Consider the following 25,313-nt stretch of genomic DNA (forward strand, 5'->3'; position numbering starts at 1 on the left):
TACACAGAAAATATACCATCATTTCCAAAATGTTATGCGGTGGAGGTGTGGTATTCAAGCTCCATCCTGTGTTGCCCTTCCACGCCAAGACAATCCATTCCGTCGTCAATTCCTATGATCATCTCGATATCATGGAACACCCAATCCTTTACCTTGGAGCCCAGGCAAGCCATGGCTGCAAGAGGTACTCTTGGCCAGCCAACCATATGCCACTAGAATAACTGGCGGCTGCCAGAGCTCATATTCCACGTTGCGCTGTCGGTAGACAACTGTCTCCAGGCAAATTGCGGCTCTATCAGAGGTTCTAGTTTTGGGATCGACCACCTTCTTGGGGCTCAAGGGACCCATTGCCAGCCTAATCCTCCCGCCCCCGTGTTTGGTGGGCTCACTAATTTGTTCATATTGAAGGGATCTTCGCAGCGCCGTGTTGGCGTTCTGGCAATTTCGGATGGATTCCCTGGAGAGAAGGTTTCCGCCAACAGCAAAGTGCTTGGTTGGACCCTGCGTATCATTTTCTCACTGTGGAGGCTGCAATCTTCCTCTAATCCAGCGGCTGCTTCTTGGCATCCGTCTGATTGGGCCTATCCCATGGCCTGTTTTATGGTCATCTGGGTCATCAAGGCTTCTCTCACTACCTAGGATGACGCTGATGATTCCATTGTCATGGTCAGAGGGTGGTGGCTGTGTAACGATCTTGAGACGGCGCATCTCGCCTTGATAGTCTTGACAGAGATTTTACTAGCTGCTTGATCTGATTGGAGCACATTCTTCGTCACATATATGCTTCAGGGCCCCTGGAAATTTTAGAAGGAAAATATGAAGGTGGACAAAAACAGACTTGATAGTCTCATCGAAAGAGTAGTACTTTGGAGCCGCTGATCGTACCCATCACCAGATGGAGATTCTACTTATCAGCACTAGTGATGGCCACACTCAATAATAAGGATAGGGCCGTTAAAGAGATTTTTACCCAGAAAGTGCATCACTGAATAAGTCCGTTGATTCATCGCATGTCACGCAATATTTTGAACTCAAGTTAAATGGCGTGTCCACCAATCCTCCTTCCGCTTGTAGGACTCGTAGATGGTCTTCTCGCCGACCCACCCATGGCCTTCATTTTTGAATTCGACCACTTCCGCGACACGTCCATGCACACGCATGGCGTTAGCCATCATTCTTGCCTGGGCCACAGGAACCACCATATCCGACGTCCCCTGCAGCAACAGCAGTGGGGCCTTCATTTTGTGGGCATAATTGCATGGGCTGCGATTTGTGAGCTCCTGCTCCTTATCTTCCTTTGCAGTCTTGCACAATAGTAATCGGTCCACATCCTGACTCTCAAACTTATAGGAATCAGCCTGGAGTGCCCTCATGTCGCTGATGCCGTAGGAGCTGACTCCTGCTGCCCAGACATCAGGATACATGTGCAGAGCCTGCAGCGTAAGGTAACCACCCGCACTGCCGCCGTAGATCCCTACGCGGGCTTTGTCGATCAACCCTTCATTAGCCAGAAATTCCACGGCACTAACTGCATCGCCTGTGTCCACGAGGCCCCAGTACCCGGAAAGTCGTTCTCGGTATTCCCGCCCAAAACCGGTCGAACCGGTATAGTTGAGGGCACAGACGGCGAATCCGCGCGTGGTCCAGTATTGGATTTCTAGGTTCAGCGCGGGAGTGACACATCCATTTGGTCCGCCGTGGACGTACACTAAAAGAGGTGGAAGATGTCCGTCGCACTCGAACTCGGGATTACAAGGGGGGAAGTAAAACATGTGTACGTTTCCGTCACATCTAGGACCGTACTTCTGAGGTGCAGTGTATTCTTTCGCGACAGAAACGTAATCTGGTGCCAGGTTGAATGATGCTGTTGATTTCATGACGGTTGTAATCGGTTCAAATGAAGAGGTAAGCGAAATCAAACTGAGTTCCTGGGGAGACTTCGTTGAGGCGCCGACGACAACGAAGGAGCTGGATGAAGCGCGGAAAATACCATTGGCACGAACTCCGATGTCCACGTACTGAAGCCCCAGCTTTTGGACCGACAATTTGGGGATGTCAATAAGAACAAGCTCACTGGTGCCATGAGTAATAGCTGTCGCCACCATAGTCTTTTCGTCGAGTGATATATAGGTGGAACTGTGAATGTTAGTTTCCTTGATCAACTGACAAACGACGGAAGAGTTACCTGCCCAGCTCCTACTTGGCAGCGGCGAAGTCTGCATTCGCCAGGCCCTCCAGATATAGAGCGCTAACCGAAGTATCGTGTACGTTATATGAGTAGAGCTGCAGATAGCCAGTACAATCGGATGCAAAGTACAGTGCTCCATCCAGCCCCCATTTCGGTTGAGCGATGCTTTCTTTCTGGTACTCCCCAGCGACCTTGGTTATATTCCTCAGAGATCCACCCGCCCACTCGGCTACGTAAAGCACAGTTCCTGTCCAGGGCATGTCAGGATGACTCCATTGGATCCATGAGACATGTTTGCCTGACGGATCAAACTTAGGATACAAATAGAAGTCATCGCCTTGAGTAATGGTGACTTCTGTATCAGAAAGAATGTCAATCGCCACCAAAGTGTTGTGCACGTCGGTTGCCTGGGTCTCGGGGGTTGCATCTTGGTGGTCTTCTTTGATTGCAAGCACCCACTGCGTATCGACGGGATGATTGCAGAAATCGGCATATTGAATGCCCTGGACTGTCGAATGCACGAGAACGACTTCACTTGATGCCGGGTCTAATAAATACAGACTGCAAGATTTCTTGTCTGAGAAGAGAACTCTTCCATCTGGCCTCATCATAATGGAGCCGCCTCTAAGCTCCTGCACCGTTGCATGTGCACTGTAATCTCTTGGTAAGACGTCCCGGCTTTGTCTGTTGAGATGTTGGATGATTGCAAAGCGACCATCTTCGGTAGGGTGACACTCCACCGAGTAAATAGTACCAGTTGACTCCTGTACCTGTTAGCGACAGACCAAGTAAGCTTGATTGAACAGAGCACATACATCAACGACTACTTCGTGCAGCGAAATGCTGTCAGTTGCCAACCGGTCCGCGGTGAGTGGGCTTGTCCATTTGCCGTACGGTGCAAGAGAGGGAGGCATTTTCAGGATTTCCGGATGCCCAGAAATAGAAGGAGAAATTAATAGACCAGGATTGCGAGAAGCTACCAACAGACAGTGCAGACTTTTGCGATAGTTAACCCAGAGGATCTCTTCTGACTCACCATTATTTAGGTTGTTTCGGGACAGTCGCGTAGCAAGCCCCACTGGGATAATTTCATATTGCGGTAAGATTACATAATGATAATAATCAGTAACATAATCGGATAATGACCTGCTGGGGTGAGCTGCCGGCAGTTGGCTGCTCTGCCTAATGATTTATAATGATAGATTTAAAATCAAGTAACTTAATACAATACAGATAATATATTGAGAGTCGGACTGAATGTTGAATTAATGTGGATATATAATTATATTCCTTTTAATTATAATTTGTGCAGCGGGGTAACCAGTATTAAATACTTTATATAACCTGCTTCTATATAATTTATATATTTTAAGTTATTGAACATCCAGTATATTCCGCGAGGTGGGAACCGTTGCTGGTTAGCCGGAACCAACAATAAATACCTCACTTATACAGTATCTTGTAGGCCGGTTGGAGTTGTGGATAATATCTTAGTAAGATTTAAAAGGGAAAGATTATAATAATAATTAAAAAGTCAATGAATTTGGTTCTGGACGATTTTATAGTATAGATTGAAGTGAGTAATTATAATATTATGACTGCTATATATTACATAACTATCAGTTGTTGTCATAGACAGAAGAGTATACTTGAGTAGTTATAATATTCCCTGATAGTTAGGGATTCTATGGTTATACTAAATACTTTTTTAGAAGATTCTACAGAATATATTCTTTGCTTTAAACAATGAAGCACCTGCATAGCTAGCATCTCACTACACCAGCTCAATCGGGTATAAGAATATGAATATAAATATGAATACAGTACTATATGACTGCACTAGACCCGATTAAGAAGCTAAGCTGTACTCCGGTTGACCCCGGTAATTTTGTTAGTATGGTGGAGCGGTGCAGGGGGTTGAATCCTTCCAGTAATAAGTCTTCTAGCTAACACCGCCTGTCTAATACAGTTAGTACGCGTTAAAATTGAAGCCTACGAACATAAGAAATATGATATAGTATACTAATTCTTAATATTTTAAAGATTAAAGATATTTTCTATACTTGAACCTACCTCTCTAAAACCAATAAATTCAAAGTATTTAAATCATAATAATTATATCCGTGTTCTTGTTTTTTGTAATATTAGTTTTATCTATTAATAAATAATTAATCAGTTATAGATTAGCTATTGTTAAATTTAATATATATATTAAAATTAATAAGTTATATTTTAAAAAGTAAAAGGTAATACACCAAAACTCTTAGATAAAGAAATTAATTATATTATATAATAGATATTAAGTTTAAAGTATACATATTGGATACTATATTATTATATTATTAAAGAGCTTGAATTTTTTATTAGAGTAATAATTTTAATATATTCTTTAAAAAAGCAAGGCTATATATGCTGTAAAATACTTTAAAAATTATTTCTTTTATCAGTAAATAAATAAATAAGATTAGTCTGGACTTTTAAACATCTATATTAGATATAGAATTAATAGAATTAAATACTCTGGACTAATAAAATCTGGATAACTTCAGATTTTTATAAATAAATATATATAATTTACAAGCCTGGTGAAGAGCTTAATGAAATCTATTTTTATATAAATCTATTATATAAATATGGTTAGATATTTTAAATCTCTTTTTACAGTAATATTAAAGATCTATGCCTCTTTTAAAAGAAAGAATAAAGAAATATTAATATTAAAAACTATATTAAATATATTCTTTCTATTATTAATAGTTTTATATACTTGGTTGAATGCAATGGATAATAACTTTAATTAATATAAGATAATATTTCTAGTCATGTAAGTAAAACTACTATTTAAAAATTTAATAAGTATAGAATTTTTCTAATTATTTAGCTAGTATTCTTACTAGATCTTAACCTAATTAAAGCTGTTTGGAACTGGATTAAAAACTAGATTAAGTAATATTTTCTTTAAGATAAATAGTTATTATATAATTAATTATATGAAATTATATGAGCTGTGTAGGATGCTTTACCAAAGATATTCTTAAATAATTTAATTAATAGTATACCTGTAAGATACCAGATAATAATTAACATAGAAAATAGCCATATAAAGTATTAATAATCATTAATAATTATACAAATAGCAGAATTAGAAGGATTCAACCCCCTGCACCACTCCACCATACTAACAAAATTACTGGGGTCAACTGGAGTAAGTTTAAGGTTTACATCCCCACAACCTTGATGCCTGAGTCCCCAAAGGCGCACCCAACACCAGAACTACCTTACTCTCTGAATTCTATAGAGATTCAACTCATAACTAATCTCCACCTAACTCGCGAGACCTAGATAAAAATAATAAGGAAATTCCAGTCCTGGGATCTTGCCAGTGGCAAATACTCATACCATGTTTCTTCCACTGTCTCCAGGGAGACGCGGTATACCATCCTCCTCTGAGGTCAGTGCCAAGTCTGCTGGTCACGTGGTTTCAGCCTACTCAATACCTTAGACAAATAAAGATGAAATTAGAGCAATTCTAAGAAAATTATTGGTGTCCTAGAGCACCACAGTGCTGGGTATGTCTTTAATAATGTAAAAGAACATGACATGATCTCGGATCTAGCAATCCAGTCACCTTCTTGCATAGCTAGCTAGCTAGTCTATATAAATATCAAGCATTTGAAATATTGTTGCCATAAATTGCGCTACACCTTGCCCGATCAAGTAAATGTGGCCAAGGTGACAATAGGATGACATTATTCTACTTTCCCAGCAGATATATATATTATCCACTTGTTGTCTGTGCCAGACCTGTAATACTAAGATAGATAGAAGATACCCTGCTATGATAGAATAGCAGATAAGACTGCTGTAAAATCAGGAACGTGAAATAGGAGCCTAATTCATAGACTGGCAGATCTTATTATTAATGGTCTACTTTCGTATGAAAGGGTATGACACGGGACGCCAGGAGGACCAGGCCTTGCATGTATTGCACTATGTACCCGGCCAGAATGGGAAGCTCATAGATAATCTGCAGGATATAACATGGCAATTGGTTAGGTTCAGAATGAGTAATTCACTAAGTCTGCAGTGTGCTGACTACGTAAATGGCTCATATCCCCAGGCAATACTGGCAAAGCGCCCTCCAGTCATCCAGCAATCAGATGGTTTAGGCATGTTACGCGCAAACGACTAGAAGGCACAATACAAGCCTCACCGATTGACAAATACTTCAAAGCCATGAAGGCATGTTCTACCTCGAGCGGAAAAAAGGGGCTATTAGAATACAGACAAGAACATGACTCGGCCGATGCAATATTAACAAGCTCAGGTTTCCATTCTATGGTAAAGTGAAGCGAAAGAAACCATAAAACTAGAGTTTCACGATATATCGAGGATAATTGGACCAAAAAGACTAACGCTCAGGTCTTACCCCTTAACACTTGGTGAGATAGAAATATAACACTCCGGCTTCGTCTTCCTTTTTGGACCAGTGCGCACCGGCAATAATGTGTTCATTAACATAACAAAGATAATCTATCCGTGGATAATCATCATATATCATAGCCGTAGAGCAAACACCGCGATAGACGATTTCTGACAGCTTCAGCCATTCAGACATCAGTTGAGGTCAAGAAAGATGCAATAATCAAAAGGGGGCATGTAAGGGGTAGGACCAGTAATTGGTGCGAAGACTCACAAACATGTCACCCCAATCAGGAAGCGACTTCCTTGTTTCACCATCCAGTGAATACTTTGTCACGGACGTATTGGAGTGGACAACCTCGATAAGAGATAGTAGTCTCTCTGCTACCGACTCTGAAGGGTATCCAGTTCAGAGTAAGTAAAGCTCCCATTTACCGAGCAGACTTCCAGCTTTACAGCTTGTAGATAATCGAAGACACCTTGTAGCTCCAATGAATCAAAGCTTTTTTGCTGCTTGATTGAGCAGAGGAGGTATTCCTCAGCAGGCCTGTGAGAAATATGCATTAGTATTGTGGGACCTCATTCTGATTGATATAGTGGAGATACATTCGCGTCATGTTAAAGATCATATTGAATATGTACGTTGGGAAAGTTGAAATTAGAAATTGAAGCTGCAAGTTTTCAATTTCCTGGTATGGACGATCGAAATACACGTTCACTAGCAAACGTCAATGGATTTCTGGCTTCCAAATCTTAGCAACTAAGGAGACAAGGCACGGTCTTTATAAACTATCAGATGGCCAATATGGGTTGCTTTTCTAGTGGTACAACCCATGGACGACCATGCTGTGTCCCTTGTGATATCAAGTCGGCGAAATGATGTCAATGAGGAACCATATAAACCAGGAAATGCTGCCATATTCCAGGAAGTCTGTGTCATCCAATCTACAAGTAAGAAAAAAGCAGGCTTTCCGCGTGCTAGTGACGGTATACATCCATCCAAATACCATTTTGTTACCTTAAGCTATGCTGCAGGTAGACGAAATAGACGAAACTAAGAATGTAGGCCCGGTTAACATACAAGTATTACCCTGTTTGAAGATGATACTAGGAAGCACTGATTTCCACCAGGGGGCTCAGATGCCTATTCAGATGCCCCTACCTACTAGTTACGGTCTCAGACTGAAAAGTAAAATTCTGATCGTTCGGGCTGGGTAAACCTATCCCTTATATGCTAAGTCTTCCGATAAGGCACTTACACGCGACCCCATGGAGGCTGTTGTATTGAAACTTATCACATACTGCACGCTTTACCTTTAGTAGGACGGTAAGAGGATATCTATAGTCTTGGCAATCTCCTCTTTATTATCAGATTGTATGACCCGATTGACGTTCAGAAAGAAGGGTGCCCGGAAGAATATTGATCTTCAAAATGTTCACCCAAAGTCTGATGCTCTATTCCGGATTACGATCAATGTCCAATTGACGGGAGGTAATCAAGCCAAGACGAAGATGTCTAAATCGAGACGTATTAGTATTACATTGCCGTAATGTATTATGTTCTTTTTTTCGGGGTTTGTTATTGATGAGTGTAGGACAAAGAATGAGGTCCACATTTACTCAAATACTAATTAACTGTTATAATTTATATTATTAATCAGTATTCTCCCAGACATAGTGGCTGGTAATCATGATCGAATGAACACAGTAAGAAACCTAACATGCGTTGGTTTGTAATGTCGTTGAATATGTCCATACTAGATATGTCTGAACTATGAGTTCTCATACATTGGATGCTAGTTAATACAGTCTTTCATTATGATTCTATCTGTATTTAGGGCAGGCATCTTCAGTGGATTGGTTTGTCATGCTTATTACTCAGATATCAAACTGCCACCCTGTTTCACGAGACTATGTCCTGCTGTGCTAGGAGTAGAGTAATAATAGCAGTTGTTCCTGGGTCACCTTGTACTTTTGTAGAAGTAGTGGAAGAAATTATTAAGATTCATGAATTTCTGCTTGAAGTAAGAAGCTCCGGCAGCACTAGCTAGAGAGGCTACAAGAAGTTTGGTTGATCTACATTCATCTTGTATATGATTGTCAAGGGAACTAGGCGAGGCTATATTATATAAATAAGACTATATTTGCGATGGCATAGTATTATGTATATAGAGATACATGTTATTCATACTTCCTTTCTCAAAAGCGACCTTTTAAACTGTTCTAGCAAACAAGCCTAATACTGATCAATCACGAGAGGTTAAGTAGTTACACTTACACTCCTTAAGCACACCTCTCCCACGTTCGTTGGGCGTGTCAGTCCCATAAAATATGTGTCGGTTTTCTGTGTTGTCACAAGCAAAGGAGAGGCAGAAGCCGCAATTTAAGTCCGGAGTCGTGAAATAAGCTCTGATAAACTATTCAAGAACATATACCAGCGTAGCCAAGGGTGTATTTCGAATACTGCGGCCCGCTGGCGTGCATATAAATATTAGGAAGAAGCAATCGCATTTCACTGAGCTTGTCGAGTTGGTAGTCAATACCAGTGTGGGGTGCTTATCACGGCGAAATTCGTATTATTAAATGAGTGCCACCAGCAGGTTATCCCTGAAAAGCTGCAAGGCCGCCAAATAACATCATTTGAGATAGAAGTATAGCACAAGGTGGGCACGGAACTCCCTCCACGAAGCAACCATATGCAGTTGCATCATCCGCGCGAGAGTCTCAACAAAGAATGCGCATTGGCGCGCCGGAGCGGCATTGCAACTACAGGCGTTCATGACCAAAGTAAAGATATTGGATACCCCCCTTCTTGTTTTCCAGCAAGTCTAATATGCTGACCCAAGGTATCGACGAACCAAAAGGATATTGTGACATGAAAGATTACTAAAAGATCGATTAAAGAGTGGTTGGAGCTGACGCATTCAAAACCGCCATAACCGCGTATTATTTGCCCCTGCAGTGCCGGTCGCTGTGAGGACATTCCTCTCCAGGCCCCCATAGATTGTCCTCCATAGCCCTATCATTTGGCATGGCCATATGCGTGGATCAAGTTACAGCCACCTTTTACGTAGTTCCTTTCTCGAAAGAGTTCATGTCCTCCGACAATGCAGATGCATATCGACACATAGCTCACACCTTCTGCCTATCTCCCATACTCCAGAATTACCGCTTTTGGCTCGCGCATGTGGCCTCTATTCGACCAGAAGGCTAATCTACAATACATGTTCGCGGCCAGAGCTGGGTAACAACGTTTTTGGCATTATATCCATGGGCCGATGTCAGTGCTTCATCCAAAAGTACTTAGATAAAGTTAGGAAGTAGTTGGTGAGGTAATATTTGGAGCAAACAGGTTCTCGAGCGTGTTCTGACGCCACTTGCTAGTCTCTCCCAGTAGGGAGCTATCTAGGATTGAAGGCCTCTCAAGGCAGAGAAATCCAATATTTTCTGTTGGAAGTGATTAACTGAAATACTCTAAGTAAGAGATGCCACAGTAGCCTTCCATAGCCACAGCAAAATCGCTCTATAGAGATTTACATAATTCCTGTAGTAAAAGAAACAGCCTCAATACTTGAAAAACATATTTTCCAACCCACAGATTATTAACCATTACAATTAATATATTCGCCGCCTATCCTAATAAGCTAATACTTGGCTAATATAGACTGGAAGCTCTATTATTATATCAGCGAAGTTTCTATATTATTATACACTTATAGACTGTAGTCTTCTTAAAAAAGAAATTATATCAAGATACAAAATGGTATAATATATAAATAAACTATACCTTAGATATTTTTAGAGCAATAACTGCACAGAAAAGATAATTATCTATTTTAAAACCTGTGATTCACTATATTTCAATACCACCTCAGAGGCTATGACAGCGTATACAAGCAGAACACCAGGTTATCCACCAAGAAATAAAAAGGAGAAAGAGCAATAGAAGGCCAGGCAGCCAGATATAGTAGTATGGCGTCACGACATTACAGCTGGTCACCCCTTGCATATGGCTACAGCGCAGACAGGTTTCATAACAATCCCCACGTATCTAACCCTGTTCTAAAATTTACTCGCAACGTGGCAGGACATATGGAGTACCTTCCGCTTCTGTCGAAGGGATGGCATTGGTATTAGACCGACGGTAGCTTTTACTAGACCAGCTTGAACAAGATGAAGCTCCTGGATAGTCTGAGAAAGGGAAGTGAACAATCGAATCTGCCGGACCAGAGTGCGTAGCCCCACGATTATTACATTCCTCATTATCACTCTCGACCTACACTCAATCTCACTGGAAACAATACTAACTGTCCTATAATTATTCCGCTTGGCTGCACCGCTATGCGATGGAGAAGATCACCCTCGTTGTCCCCGCCCACACTAACAAGAAAAGTGTACATATCCGACTGCGCATATTTACAACAGATACCAGTCTTTTCGAATATGGCAAGATCTATGCCATGAAAGCAAACACCAACTTTAAAGACAAGTGCAGAGAATTGTAGATTTAAACATGGGGTACGCGCCTGTCCCGGTAAGTCTCACGCAACACATTAGATCAACATCGTTCTCGCACACATTGCCCTGAAATATGACTGGCGCTTCCCCGATGGAAACTCCCGCTTTGCCAAAAAGGATACTAGACAGGACTTGGTTTGTGACTAGACCGCAAAGGTCTTATTTAAGGCACGGTAGGCGAGTGGTTTTTTTTCTTTCTTTTCTTTCTTTTTCTTTTCTTTTCTTTTTCTTTTCCCTTTTTTTTTTTTCTGTTGAAGTTCCCTCTTCAGTATATTCCTACAACGATCCCAATCAGCCAAGACAACCTGATGGAACCGGCAGACATACTAGATGGTTGTAAAACATAGTATGAGATGCGCCAACGAAACAGGTCACAGTCTAGTCAAATTCGTAGGGCAGGAGAGACGTGGTGTTCTACAGCTTCCAGTAGAAGTAATAGTGGAATCATTTGAGCCCCTATATAACAGGCTACTAAAGCAAGCCCCGTTCGGTGAACAGAGCTAAGAAAGTGGCTCTTCATCAAGGAACTAGAGCGATTATCTATGACCTTTCGAGATGTGTTACGGACATGAACAGCTGTTCGAAGGGAGAGGGAGAACTTGTGATTTTTCCATATGTTACTGACTCTTGTGAATCTTATTGCATAGTGATATCGGGATGATTGTGCTGTAGTGAGCATTAGACATCATGCACACTATGTGGCTGTGATCTGTCTATCTTTTCCATTATCCTGCGCCAATAGAAGACCAAAATGGTATGACACGTGAACCCGAAATAGAGAATCATCTATGTAATTGCCTCCTCCGATTCTTAGAATTATGGTCACCTCTTTGCGTGTGGTCCTGGCTATCGTCCGCCGTATTCCTGGTACACAAGGGCGCGCTCCGGCCATTGGCCGCAGCGCGAGCCACAGGAACAATTGATATGCTATAGAACTGTCTAAAATGAAATATTCTCCTACCACCTGTCAGTTACAATGACTGGATTCCATTGGCGAATAGCAACAAGCCAAAACCTGTCGTAAATGCAGGCAGATAACTTCTCTTATACCAGGCTTTTGATCCAAACTGGTTCAGATTATTACATACCAAGATTTGACATATACCTAGAAGGCACGCAGAAATATTAGCTTTATGGAAGAAAGATATAAATAGGATCTATCATCCATCCCCCCTGCTGCATTGGGAGTCCTAAATCCCACAGCTGTATCTCTACATTCGCGAAACACTCCATCAAGCTCAGCTATATACAGCGGTACCGCGCAACACTGGACCTGACCTGCCTATTAGCGCCTATACAATCCCATCTAATGCCTTCATCCTATATCCGTTCCCCAGTACGGCGCTTAACCGCACTCTCTACCCAAATCCATTTCGCTGGGATCCCGGCCGCACAGGACTTAGTCCAGATATAGCGGATTCCAAAACTTAACTAGCACGTAATTCGGCTGAAATCACCAAAAAATAGATTAGTTCTAAATCAAGTACCAACTCAGAAACTAGGCCGTAACCACGTGATGGGAACTGTAATAGTACTACGGAGTGACTTCAATACTTGGGCATACCCGAACCCCCTTTCCATTCCACGCAACTTTTCTTTCATTATCTGCTAAGCCTATATCACAAAGCCCATGCCCAGATTGCTAAAATGGCTTTTCTTAATTGGCATGCTAGCATTATGCTTAACAGGCATACATACCAAATACCGAATCCCCTCTCGAGAACTCTTTCATCTTTCTCCCTGCCACTTATCTGGCATGGTCACCGGTCATCACTTTATAACACTACTCCACAACCTTACATGAAGAAGAAGACGCTCCAACTTCCTTCTAGGCTCTTATTATCAACATTACTGCGCACTAGTCTTGGTCCTCAAGACTCTAAACGTACTCCATGGTGGCCCCTTAGATGGAATGATGCCGACTTAATCGAGAAGAATATGCATGATTTGGGCTTCCAGACGTGGGGTATTGTTATCTACCGTTGCACTTACAAGAGCGACTCTGACTGGGAAGAATTCTTGTCTCGCTTTCTCCACAAGGTTCGGACGTCACTAAAATCTTACGATGGTCTGGACTTGCTTGATTCCTTCAGGCCGACAGTGATGGACGACAAGACACAGTTCGACGGGGTGACTCCGAACAGTGTACGGGATCATTTCAATAGGTGGTCTGCTACCGCGTGTGAAGCTGAGCAAGGAGTTCCACTTACTGACTACCGGTGGCATTCCACGGCACGGTACGGACTTTGCATCATGGTGGATGAGGAATCTTTGAGGTCTGTTCTGGACATCCCGCTTGAGTCGTTGAATAAATGGAATAACAGCGGATTCGTGATTCTTGTTAATGGTAGGCATGAGGTGGACCGGGCTAGTATAGAGGAATCTGATGAGAAGATAGAGGATGATGACTATGAGCCTTTACATGGATGCACATATGAAGATGTTGGCTGGATGAAGGTGTGCTATGATATGGCTCAAGTATATGCTTGCGCTCATTTGGGAGCAAGCTCTTGGTGGGAGGAGGACTATAGACGGCCTCCTGAAATTGCCCTTGGGTTGATATAAAGATTTTCTTTATATATAAGGGCTATCTTTTATATTTCGTTGTCCTGTATAATCTTGTAGATTATATATTAAATGCTTAAATATACTGCCTGTGCCAGAGGGATAATACTAATAGCATCCAATAGTTGAAAGGAAATTCTCTCAGGGAGAAAAGTAATCCATTCAAAACATTTCATTTTTTGAAGTATTTGTTATCTTATAAACCGATATCTTACCAGAACTAGACTTACCAGACTCGAGATATTTATATTGTGAAAGTCTATTGATTCTTCGTACAATTAAGAAAAACATGGAAACAATAGAGTAATAGTATGTATTATCATACTTTTCATGTCTGAAATATACTTATTATTTATGCCATATATTATTTCATATATAAAACAATCCAAAAAGGTTTACATATCATCTGTTACAGAGACAAAGATTAAGAAAATAAGAAAGATATATCGAAGTAAGTATTATAAAGAACCAGAGATAAAGATTAAAGAATCTAAGGAGATATATTAAAGCAAGTGTTGGAGAGAAACAGGGACAAAGGTGGAAAAAAAACAAAGAGGTGCGTTGAAGCGAGTGTTACAAAGCAAATTGGAGACATGTATGTGTATTATTGGTGATACAGACCCCTAATGTTTGATTTGGAGATTTTTGTTATCCCGTGGGTACATATGGCCAATCAAGCACGCTGAATGTAGGTATGGGGAAGCCTTCTATTTACAAAACGTAGAACACCGACGTTTGTGAAGTCACTCTAGCCCTAGTCTGTCTTATACTGATCTTTTCATAAGCAGCAACGGATGTCAAGATAATCGCCGAGTTGATTCCCACGATCTCACCCTAGCATTAGATCTAAAAGTTCCACTGATTCAACCAATTGACCACCTGAGCTGGTGACACCGAACCGAGTGATGCCATCGTTTTACTCCCCTTCTTCGACCGTTCCACGCTGACGTCCGCAGACAAGACATCTGCGTTGTCCGCCAGGCCATGGAAGAAGGCTAGAAGCTTCAGTGCGGGTTTATCTTGCACGTCGCGATCGGACGGATCCTGGATGGTTTCGAGATCGGCGACCCAATCGACGAGAGGAACGGGCTAAACGGCGTATCGCTCTTGGATCGCGGAGACGAGAGAAGCCCAGGTGGTCCGGCATGGATTGACCAGATGGAAGACTGCGTTGCGTGTATCCGCGAGCGAGGCGCGGCGGCCGAGGACGAGTTCGTTTACGATTTGCGCTAGGGCATCCTGGTTAACTTAGTCAGTGACATTCATTACGGGTGGGTTAGACAGTAGGAGATAGGGTGAGGTGCGCACCACTGACACCCAGTCGATGGGGTACCCCCCGAGATCAGACGGCACTTTACCCGTCGCCTTCGATGTCTTGATCAAGGACGGGATCCACTCGTGCGGATTCCAGACTCCCAATCGCGTGTCGGGACCAGCGATCTGTCCCACGCGCAGGATACTGGTCGGCACGCCGGCCGTCTTCGAAGCCTCCACGCAGATGCTCTCCCCGATATACTTGGACTCTCCGTATCCCTGCTCTAGCGCGGCTTCCGCCGTCTCCATCGGAACTTCGGGGACGGCCGTGACCTCGTCGCTGGGCTTCCAGGCCCCAATCGTGCTGACTGAGGAGACAAAGGCAAGATGGGCCTGGTAGCGGCTCCTCTGGCTGAAGCGCACGAACTCCCGGACACCCTTGAGATGCGGGTCCTCGAAGGAAGACACGGGATGGTTGAAGTTGACCTTCCATGCATTGTGGATGATCACATCAACCGTGTCGAGGAGCTCCTTGTATTGTCGGTCGGAGAGGCCAAATTGGGGTTCTCCGAAGCGGACATGCAGGAACTCGACCTTGTTTGGATCGTCCAGAGGAGAAGTCTGCAGTCCTTTTTCCTGGAAGCCTTCCTTCTGTCGCGTCTGAGAATCTTCGGTTCGGTTGAAGCAGTAGACCTTTGTTACCTGGGGATTGCGCAGTAGGTCGTCAAGAATATAGCTGCCCAATGATCCGGTAGATCCAGTGAGAATGACAGTGAATAGGGCAGGCAGTTGAGGAAGGATATCAGATTTCCGATTGTGAAGATCATTCGTATACTTAGCGATCAACTGCGCAATCTTATTAGAACGAGATACGGTGGTAATTGGACACGATGTTTTGTCAAGGATCCCTAACAACAGATTAGTGAGTCCCTCTACAGTTGGGTGCGCATAGATCTGCTGGACATTGAGATGCTCGGTATTCAACCGCGGATTGTAGGTGAAGACCGAATTCTTTACAATCTTGCTCAACTGAATTGCCTGCAGTGAGTCCAGGCCCATGCTGTAGAGGTCGTCACTGGGTCTGATGCTTTTCCTTCCAGTGAGCTTGCAGATAATGTTTTGTAGATATTCACAGACAGTGTCCGGGGTGATCGCTGGTGGCAGGCCCATCACCAGTTGCCTATCTTGGGAAGCGTAAATCTCCTCAATTTCCTCGGCATAGTCCTGATTCACGGTATGCCGTTGTGTAGTACCTTTGGCGGTGAGTTTGAAGGGTTTCTCACGAGATGAAAGGCGGATCATGGTTTTCAGGATCTGGCCATAATCAGGAACGGTCTTGTTAGCCGCCTGAACCACTGGCCAAATCATGTTCACAAACTCCTTCTCTTCGATAGGAGTGGCAACCTTCTCGATATCCGACTCAATCAACAAGCATGTCTGGAATCTGCGTTGGCCGATAAGCAAAGCCCGATGAACCAAAGGATGGCCTTCCACGATCTTCTCCAACGAGATCGGGTTCAGCTTCTCTCCGTTGCTGAGCACAATCACATCATCAAAGCGTCCATGATACTTCCAGAGCTTCGGGTTGGTTGGGTGTCGGGTGTAGAGATCTTTGGATCGATACTCTTTCAGACCCGAGAACGTGTGAAAGATTCCATGCACCACAAGAGAATATTCCACCCGTGGTATAACCAGCTCGTATAGCCCGTCCCCAATCGGTTGCATATCAATTGGATAGGAGGGATTCCACTCGAAATACCCCCAGGCATCCTCTCCTTCGGGGACCATGGAGCATATGACCCCCATCTCGCTGGATCCAATGATCGATCGTAGTTGGGTGTATCTACCAAGCTTCTCGCCCACTTCTGGCGAAAGAGGAGCCCCACCATAACAAACAAACTTCAGAGTACTGAAGCACGTGAGAGCCTCGTCAGAATAACTCATGTCTTCAAGTATTGATGGTGGAAGAATTGTGACTGTCGGCTTTGTGTGGCGAATTAGATCGGTCAGAAACCCCACGGAAAGCAGCCTTTCAGGGCTCGCAACAAAGGGGATGTTGTGGAAGATAGATTCAAAGAACGAAACCAACCCCATCAAGTGGAAATACGGTGTGGATGAGAGAACAAGGTCCTTGGGGTTGGGATCATCAGAAGCCAAGTCATTTAAGAAAGCGGAGGACCGCCCCGGAGGACGAGGAATTGATGCGGCAAAATCTATCGTGCCCAGAAAACCATGGGTGAGAGGAACAGGCTTAGGCATGCCTTACTGAGATCGTTAGTACTGCATCTCTTAAGCTGTTTTGAGGATTAGCCACTTCATACGCACCGGTTGTTCCAGAACTATGGATTATAAAGGCAATCTCGTCTACCACCTCATCATAGGTCTTGGAGAACTCAAAGTGACTCGTGTCGCTTGCATTCCTGAGGATGTCCGCCACAGATGGCACCTCTTGGAATTGCATCTTCCAGTCCAATGTTTCCAATCTGAAAGCAATTGGGGACTTTTCTTGGCTGAAAAGTAGGTGCGAACACTTTGTTTCCATGAGAACATGGTTATATGCCTCATCCGACAGCCGAGTGGAAGGTAGAAAGATCTAGAAGTGAATCCGAATATTGATGGTTAATCGCAACTCGTAAATTTGGCATCCGGATAACAAACCGTATAGCCTGTCTTATGACACGCAAGCATAAAGATGATGTAGCGCACATCGTTGTTCCCCAGATAAGCGATCGTTTCTCCCGGTTGCGGCTTACCCAGAGTGTCATCGATCCACCAGGACATGGCATTGACTGCGCGGGAGAGATCCCAGAGAGTCACCTCCCGGAATCCTTGGCCGACTTCGGTGCCATTTGGAATCAGGCCAAATCGTCTATTAGGGGATTGCTTGGCAATAGTATCGACGTGGGTCACCAGAAGCCTTCCCGGAGCTTTGAATGCTCCTGGTGTTGAATTGGTGATACCGACCATGGTCGCTTGAAACGGACGTCAATTGGATGGAAGCTTTGTGCCTTGATTGCAGACTGTGCTTATACACAGGAATGACAAAGGGAAATAATCGTTGGAAGATATAGCATCGATACTTGCACTTCTGCCTCTTTAAATAACCTGAGGGACAGGGCGCTATGTACGGACGGGCGCGTTGAGGCATTTTTCTCTTTTTCCCATCCTGTATTCTGTATTCTGGATCCATCGCTTACGTGGTATGCTGTCCATTATCGGCGCATTAGTGTGACCCCCTAGTGCAGATCAGGCTTGGATTCCGATAGAGTTGGTTACAGAGATTCAGATAAAGTGATTATACACAGGTTCGGGTGCATAAAAGTTCCACTGAGATAAGCGGGGTCGGCTAATACTGCCGAGCCGGGGTACTTGGAGATAACTTGTACACCCAATGCAGTGCATATTCATGCTAAATGAACACTAAAATAATGAAACAAGCTGCTAATGCGTCACGTCACAATGCCTCAACATCAATTTCCAATACGGAATAACACTGTGAGAACAAGCTGTTATGGAAACAGTCTACATTTCACTGGACAATTACGACTGATTGGTGCAGCAAGCGAGGACGGATACGCCCGATACTTGAGTTTCTTTATACACTTTCAATCAACATATGCCGAACAAACAGAGAATGAGATCCACCGAAAATAACCACGAAGCAATGTCTATTCACTAGCTAGCTTGCTCTCCATAGTGGCGACCCATTCGACCGCATTTCTTCTGAACAACCAGATAATGCCGGTATTCGCCTACCCGATGACCGCCAAGCCAGTGCAGATCCATCTATTAGGCAAATGATGCAATAGTAACTACTGTACTAAAAATAGATCTGACTGGCTTGAAGATGTAATATAGATATAATATTCTAGATTAGAGTGGCTATACCTGAACGTTTCAACTAAACCATAACTTGACTCTTGTTTAACTCTTACAATATCCTTTACTTCCAGAGTATCCGCTACTAGCCTTCTACATTCGATGATTAATTAACTAGTCTAGATAATTGAACAGATTATTATAAATATTAAATACTATAGATCTTTCAAACTATAGACTTTTTATTGTCTAATGAATATAAAATGAGCAATCAGATAAATATAAAACTTCAGGAAAATATTTCCAAGTATTGCTATTCAGCAGAATATCAAACATGAAATCGAAGTTCACGGCGACACAGTGCGAGCAGGAAAAAAATCCCTAGCCATCATACCGAAGGATGACTGCGCATTTATTACGTTGAATTATGGAGAGCGACAGCTTCGCTTTCCATTTCCAACGCCCACGGTGGTTGATGGCCATCCGCTCAAAGCCGGCAAGTTTTACATGCGTTTCACCACCTACGACTCGTCACGGATGTATTTTGTCCAGATTATGGACGGATAGGCGGAGCTCATGCTGCAGCAGGATCTTTAATTAAAGAGACACAACGACCACCAGTGCAAGTTTCGCGTTTCCTGGGGCACCTACCGAGATACAATGGGACCTGAACGTTACTGTTAGAGTAGACTGTGACCAGGCTCCTCCTAATATTGATATCATTGGCCTCGGTGTTGTTTCTAACTGACATAGGATATGTTTCACGGCAAAAGTGATAACCACGATGCAGTCGCAAATTCCGATGTGAGCTTTGAATATATGATCGGCGTTGGTCATCTATCCAAATTGATTGGGTTTAGGTGCCATCTAGAGTTCCTTGATACTCAAAATAACCCTATCTTAGACTGCGGCCTCTTACCCTCTTTTGCTCCTTCAGTTTCATATAAACTTTTACGAGATAGGTTATAGTGTCTTACTGGCTAACGACCAGGCCTGCATGCCGAAAGTGGCCTCTGGCACTGTCTTGTCTTTCCCCAACTTGATGGATACAAAATCTATACAATACGGCGCGACGGATGGATTACTTTGTTTACTATGAGCCCTCATCAAAACTCGATGATAACCCGTAACCCACTGGACTGGGTCCAATTCCGTATTGCGGTCCGACTAGGTAAGCTAACTGTGAACGGCAATTGGAGACTACAACGATTAGATATTATTTCCACTTACAAATGTGCCATTTACGACCTCCTAAGAGACCTTGTAACCCCGCCAAGGCCCGTGTTGACCGATTGCCATGTGTGCGGGCCTACCTACTTACCCACGTGGTGCGGATGTGTGCGGTCCTTAAAAGTGAGATCTAAATAAGAGGAGAAGAGAAACTATACCGCAAAATAGGATTCTAAAACAAAACCATCATGCCTGGAAGCAGCACGGCCTCTGATCTTTGACATCGATCTCTCGCCACAGGACAACGGATATATGCTTCCATTCCTAACCAGCTTCTCAACCCCCTATATCCAGTGCAGTTACCATTCAAAGATCAATCATGCCTCAGTTCGAGCATACATGTCATGACATATAAACGGTGTACCCTATATTAACACATAAAATTCTTCGGATGTTTGGCTCCCAGCAGCTCCACTAGTGTTGGGGACCCACTGGCCATCGCCTACTGTCCCAGTCACCCACCACTAGGTCACTAGTATATATATCTCGTTGATCATTTCAATACCTCGGGGTCAGCGTCGTATGATAGCTGTTCCTTGTGTCACCCATGAACTTATATATTGTGGCTATAGTACTGAATCTACAACCAATAATTCATCGCTTCAAAGGTTCTTTGCGGATGCCGAATCAGGAACCACTCGTGGATCCAATAACATCCAATCAGATGAAGTTGATACAGGATTGCTTAGTATATGTTATCAACTATAAGATTAAGCAGAACCAACGTTAAGTGGATAAGATGGTTAATTGAATTGAACTAGCACACTCCCTGGGGGAGGTTGAAGTCCCCCGTGACTATCTCTGGTACCCGGTGTTGCGGTTACCAAGTTACCACATAATCCAAATTACTGTACAAAAAACAAGGAAATGTAACGCTCCCCTTCAACACAGTCCATATCAGTAGCGCTCCATAATAAGCTTTGTCTTGAGAGAATCCTTTGCGAGAAACCACCCATTATTCTTTAAGCAGGCGACTAACGTTTCCTGCCCAGTCGAGGCTGTCGCACGATCTTTTGTCTTAAAAGAAGCCTCCACGCTATGCTCGATGTCCGTTCCTTCGGAGTTCAGGAGGGGCCAGACCTCTATATATAGCGGTATTCTCTTCCACGAGCCAATATATCGACTGAAGAGGACTGGGCCGAAGATGCGTGACACTGCTATTGCCTCAGTGCCCCATTCATTGAATTTAAAGTTGTTAAACCTGTCCGGTGCTTCATCAATAAGCATTCTTCGAGATTCAATTATTCCCGGTAGGTCTGTTCCGCTATCATCAGAAGCCGCTCTCTTCTTACGGCTGATAGAAAGTGTCTGCTTCTCGTATCCCCATTCGACTTGCGCCTCGTAGTTCGTAGTGCCGGTATTAAAACCATCGTTATTAGCTATAGTAAGAGCAGTGTCGATGTCACCGCCAGTTATAGCATACCGCCTCTTATAATTTAACTCGAATTTATCGTCGCCTTCAGCTTTGCGGATACGAATGCTCCAGCCGGCTGTGTATATTTCCTTAGAGCATGTGTCGAGGAATTGGACATTGAGCTTGGTGGCAGTTTGGGGCATAGTGGCAGTCGAGGGTATACCGAAGGTGGACAGGACGGTGCCCATTAGCTCATTCTCAGGGTTTAGGACCTTGGCTGGGTTGAGTAAGAGCCTGATCTCGTAGTCGGGCGTCATATTTTGCTCTGCCAGCGCAGAGTCTACAATACCGGTCATAGTGAAGGGGCGGCGCGAGGAAAAGATGTTTGGAATCTGGCACCCATGAGCCGAACTTGAATAAGGCATGAGCCCCCAGAGTAATAGTAGAACCGGCCTGTCTTAAATACAGCAGTGGTCAGTTGGAATTTTTCAAGAACCAGGGTTCTGTATGTCTAGTATCTAAGACATCTGTTCGAACGAGCTATTAAGTGATAACACACCATATTTACAAAAAGTAAAAGGCCCATAGCCATGCCGAAATCGTGAATTCTCAAACAATATCGACATCCGCATTTGTCGGAACTTTGTGCCACCCGATGCCACTGAAATTATACCTAGAACGCATCATATCGAGAGACTTGGTCGCTCGCAGGAAACGAGGTAGACTTTGGCCCATTAGCATCTAGGCACTTAGAGAATCTGCCCTTCAAAATAAGCATATCCTGCATTTTTCTATGCCAAAAACTTCATGAATGGGATTAGGCAAACTTTCGTATAGCTACGTGGATCTTGCCCCGCTGACCTCCGGTTATTGTCCGCAAACGGCGCCCGTTCTGTCAGGTAAGGGCCGCAACCACGGTGCGCGCAACGTAAGTGCACACGTCAATTACACTTTCAATATATCCTAAATTATCGCGCCATATGATGTTCTCTGGGAAAGCAATAATGACTCTTAATCTCCAAAACCTCTTTCTGACAGGCCTGCGACATAAATCCGCATTGGAGGACCGATACGAACATAACCGCGCGAACGTCCAACATACTCAACCTCTAACCAGAAACATTAACCCGGGATGGATGACATGGTTGTTCCCATCTCGATTTTGTTTCGTTTCGTATCAATAACTTAATCTGAGATTACTACTACACTCCTTCGCAAGTCCGTCAACACCTGTGATACTCAACCCTGATAGCACATTTAAAACCTGAACGCAGACTTAAGAAGCAAACTGGCACTCATGTGGAATTCTTTGATATGGGCTATCCTTGTTGAATTTAAGGCCCCATTTCATTAATAAAGAAGATCTGGACTAAGACCAGGGATGAGCCTTCAACCTATTCGACTAGGCCTTTTGTCGAGGCATTCATGTAGGCTAGTCACATGCTGTGCTTGGACTGCCCACAAAGCACCTCTTCTAGTTACTTTATTTTGCTCTTCTAGATAGCTGAATTTAATTTACTCTTTTATCTTTATTTTTATTTATTTATTTTTACTTTTGTTGCTGCTTCTGTAGAAGTATTTTTTAAGAAATTATAAGTCTAGTCTTTATATTATAAAGCTATTCAGATTTATTACAGCTAGTTATTTATTATTAAATATAATATTCTATAAATTACTGGTCTTGGCAAGCTTAACAGATCTAATAAAATTATATATTTATATTAAGAAATATACTTACCTGTTTATCTATCTATTTATATTAAGTATATTAAGCTACTAATATAATATATAAAATTAGATATAGAATCTTATTTAAAAATCTCTTTTTAAAAGAAAAAATAGTTATTCCAGCTAAAATATAAGTAGATTAATTATTTAAGTATATTTTTAATAATATTCTAGAACTGCTGCTTATATTAAAAGAATATATTAATTAATTAAAATAAAATTTCTAAGTATAACAGATATTTAAAAATATCAGTTTATAAAATATAATTAATAAGAAACTTACTAGACTTGAAAAAGATTATATAAAATATAAAATCTAATATATTTATTTAATAATTATATAATTATAATTAATCCAGAACTTATCAAGCAAGGTATTAAATTTATTTATAGATTATATTAATATAAAAGAACTGATAGATAACATATATTAAGTATTTTAAAAAATTATTTTAAATAATAATATTATACTTTGCGGGAGCATTGTATATAACTTTATTAAATTAAAAAAATCTAAATATATTTTAATAATTAAATATATTAATAACTACTAAGCAAACTATACTTTTTCTAAAAATTTATATTATAAGATATTTTTCTTTATAATTATATTACTACTTCTTCAGAAATTATAGAATAATATATTTGTGTAGGTTATCTTAATAGAAAATAAAATATTAAATAATAAAAATATAATTTATAATAATAGTAATTTTTATATAATCTGTAGGAATGTGAGAGAATAATATAATAAAATTTATAAGAAAAAAATAGCTGTTATTATATAAAAAGATTAGAAATTATTATATAAGCTAAATACTATTAAAGAAGAGTAGAAGAAAACTATATATTTTATAAAAAATATTTTTTATAAAAAGTACACTACTAGAATAAGAAAAATAATATCTGAATATATTAATAAAGTTTATAATTATTATAAATATTCTAACTATAATTAAATAAAATATTAATATATTAATATAATCTCATATCTAAAATTATAATAATTATATATTTTAAATATTTAGTTCTTCAGGATCTGCACCAACTAGTATAAATTATAATAAAGAAAAATTAGATTTAAATTTAAAAAATAATTTTAAAATAATATTTATATTTATAAAACAGATAACAGAGATATTTATTTAGTATATTATTTTATATAAAACAGGATCAGATAATAAAAATATATATTTTTTAATTTTTTTAAAAATAGTAATTAAAAGTATTACTAACTATTTACTATACTAGATTTATAATATAAATAATTCTTTATATCTTATACCTGACTATATTTCACTAGACTATTATTATAAATTAAATATTTCTAACTACTATAAATACAGAATAGTTAATAATAAAATCAGTATTACTAGATTTATTAATTATTAAATCCTAATCTTATCAGCAAATAATGAATATTATAAGATTAAAATTAAAGTATTTTATTAATTAAATCTTATTTATAGTTTTTTATCTGTAATTCTTTTATAAAAGAATTTTAAAATATATATAAATATATTAGACCTGACCCTACGCAGGAAGACTGATAATAAAATAATAAAATATTTATAAGAAAGTAAAAATATACTTTTTATATATATTCAGAATATAAGAATAATTTTTATTATAATTTATTTTTTATTATTATATTAGTAATACAGGCACGCAGAATTTTATAAAATTATCTCTATTATAAAGAATTAACAGATTAAACTTAAATATTATAAGAATCTATATTATAATATATGCTTTCTAGAAAAAGCAAAATATTTAGTATTAAGAAATTTTATTTTAAAAATCTTTAATCTTATATAATTTTAATATGCAGACATGCAGCAGGTAACCTTAATTAATTATAAAAAATTTAAATATTTTTTAGTAATAGTAAATAATATTATCTAATTAGTTAGAATAATTATATTAAAATAGAAAGATAATATCTCTATAAAGCTAATTCAGATAAATAATAAATATAAGAATATAGTTAATAGATATATTATTTTATGATATTTTAATAAAAACTATAAGTTTAATAGATTCAAGAAATAAATATATCCTAAAGATTAAGAAATTTATATTATTATATTATTTTTCTGAATATCTAAAGTAAATAGTTTTATTAAGTATTATAGTAGCTTATTTAATTAGATAAGCAAAATCATAATCTTTGATTTAGATTTATCTGTAATACTCTAGTTATTTACTATAAAATTTATTATATAAATCCTTAAC

At 40.7% G+C, this 25,313-nt stretch overlaps 5 protein-coding genes across 5 annotated transcripts; 1 reads left to right on the forward strand and 4 right to left on the reverse strand.

The window, feature by feature from the left end:
- Positions 1–1,031: 1,031 nt before the first annotated feature.
- BO79DRAFT_247034 (S9 family peptidase) lies at positions 1,032–3,117 on the reverse strand (the record flags this gene model as incomplete). The annotated part of the gene is made up of 3 exons (XM_025685619.1): positions 3,004–3,117; positions 2,201–2,958; positions 1,032–2,136 (listed from the first exon to the last, which is right to left on the reverse strand). The coding sequence occupies exons 1-3, from the start codon at positions 3,100–3,102 to the stop codon at positions 1,032–1,034; spliced, it is 1,962 nt and encodes a 653-aa protein (XP_025537213.1). The 5' UTR covers positions 3,103–3,117.
- Positions 3,118–6,620: 3,503 nt separating this feature from the next.
- BO79DRAFT_230777 (uncharacterized protein) lies at positions 6,621–7,174 on the reverse strand (the record flags this gene model as incomplete). The annotated part of the gene is made up of 3 exons (XM_025684116.1): positions 6,621–6,788; positions 6,885–7,001; positions 7,055–7,174. The coding sequence occupies 3 exons, from the start codon at positions 7,172–7,174 to the stop codon at positions 6,621–6,623; spliced, it is 405 nt and encodes a 134-aa protein (XP_025537214.1).
- A 5,832-nt stretch (positions 7,175–13,006) lies between these two features.
- BO79DRAFT_124165 (uncharacterized protein) lies at positions 13,007–13,675 on the forward strand (the record flags this gene model as incomplete). Its single annotated transcript, XM_025677953.1, has 1 exon — positions 13,007–13,675. A coding segment is annotated over one exon (669 nt), but the record flags the coding sequence as incomplete, so codon positions are not given.
- An 864-nt stretch (positions 13,676–14,539) lies between these two features.
- On the reverse strand, positions 14,540–17,914 carry BO79DRAFT_271137 (putative NRPS-like enzyme; the record flags this gene model as incomplete). Its single annotated transcript, XM_025687340.1, has 5 exons — positions 14,540–14,782; positions 14,816–14,932; positions 15,002–17,208; positions 17,273–17,540; positions 17,606–17,914. 5 exons carry the CDS (start codon positions 17,912–17,914, stop codon positions 14,540–14,542), a joined length of 3,144 nt encoding a protein of 1,047 aa, XP_025537216.1.
- A 2,979-nt stretch (positions 17,915–20,893) lies between these two features.
- On the reverse strand, positions 20,894–21,706 carry BO79DRAFT_153951 (uncharacterized protein; the record flags this gene model as incomplete). Its single annotated transcript, XM_025678738.1, has 1 exon — positions 20,894–21,706. The coding sequence occupies one exon, from the start codon at positions 21,704–21,706 to the stop codon at positions 20,894–20,896; it is 813 nt and encodes a 270-aa protein (XP_025537217.1).
- Positions 21,707–25,313: the final 3,607 nt, after the last annotated feature.

The sequence above is a fragment of the Aspergillus costaricaensis genome, assembly GCF_003184835.1.
Source record: "Aspergillus costaricaensis CBS 115574 unplaced genomic scaffold BO79scaffold_26, whole genome shotgun sequence".
In the NCBI taxonomy this organism is placed as follows: Eukaryota; Fungi; Ascomycota; class Eurotiomycetes; order Eurotiales; family Aspergillaceae; genus Aspergillus; species Aspergillus costaricensis.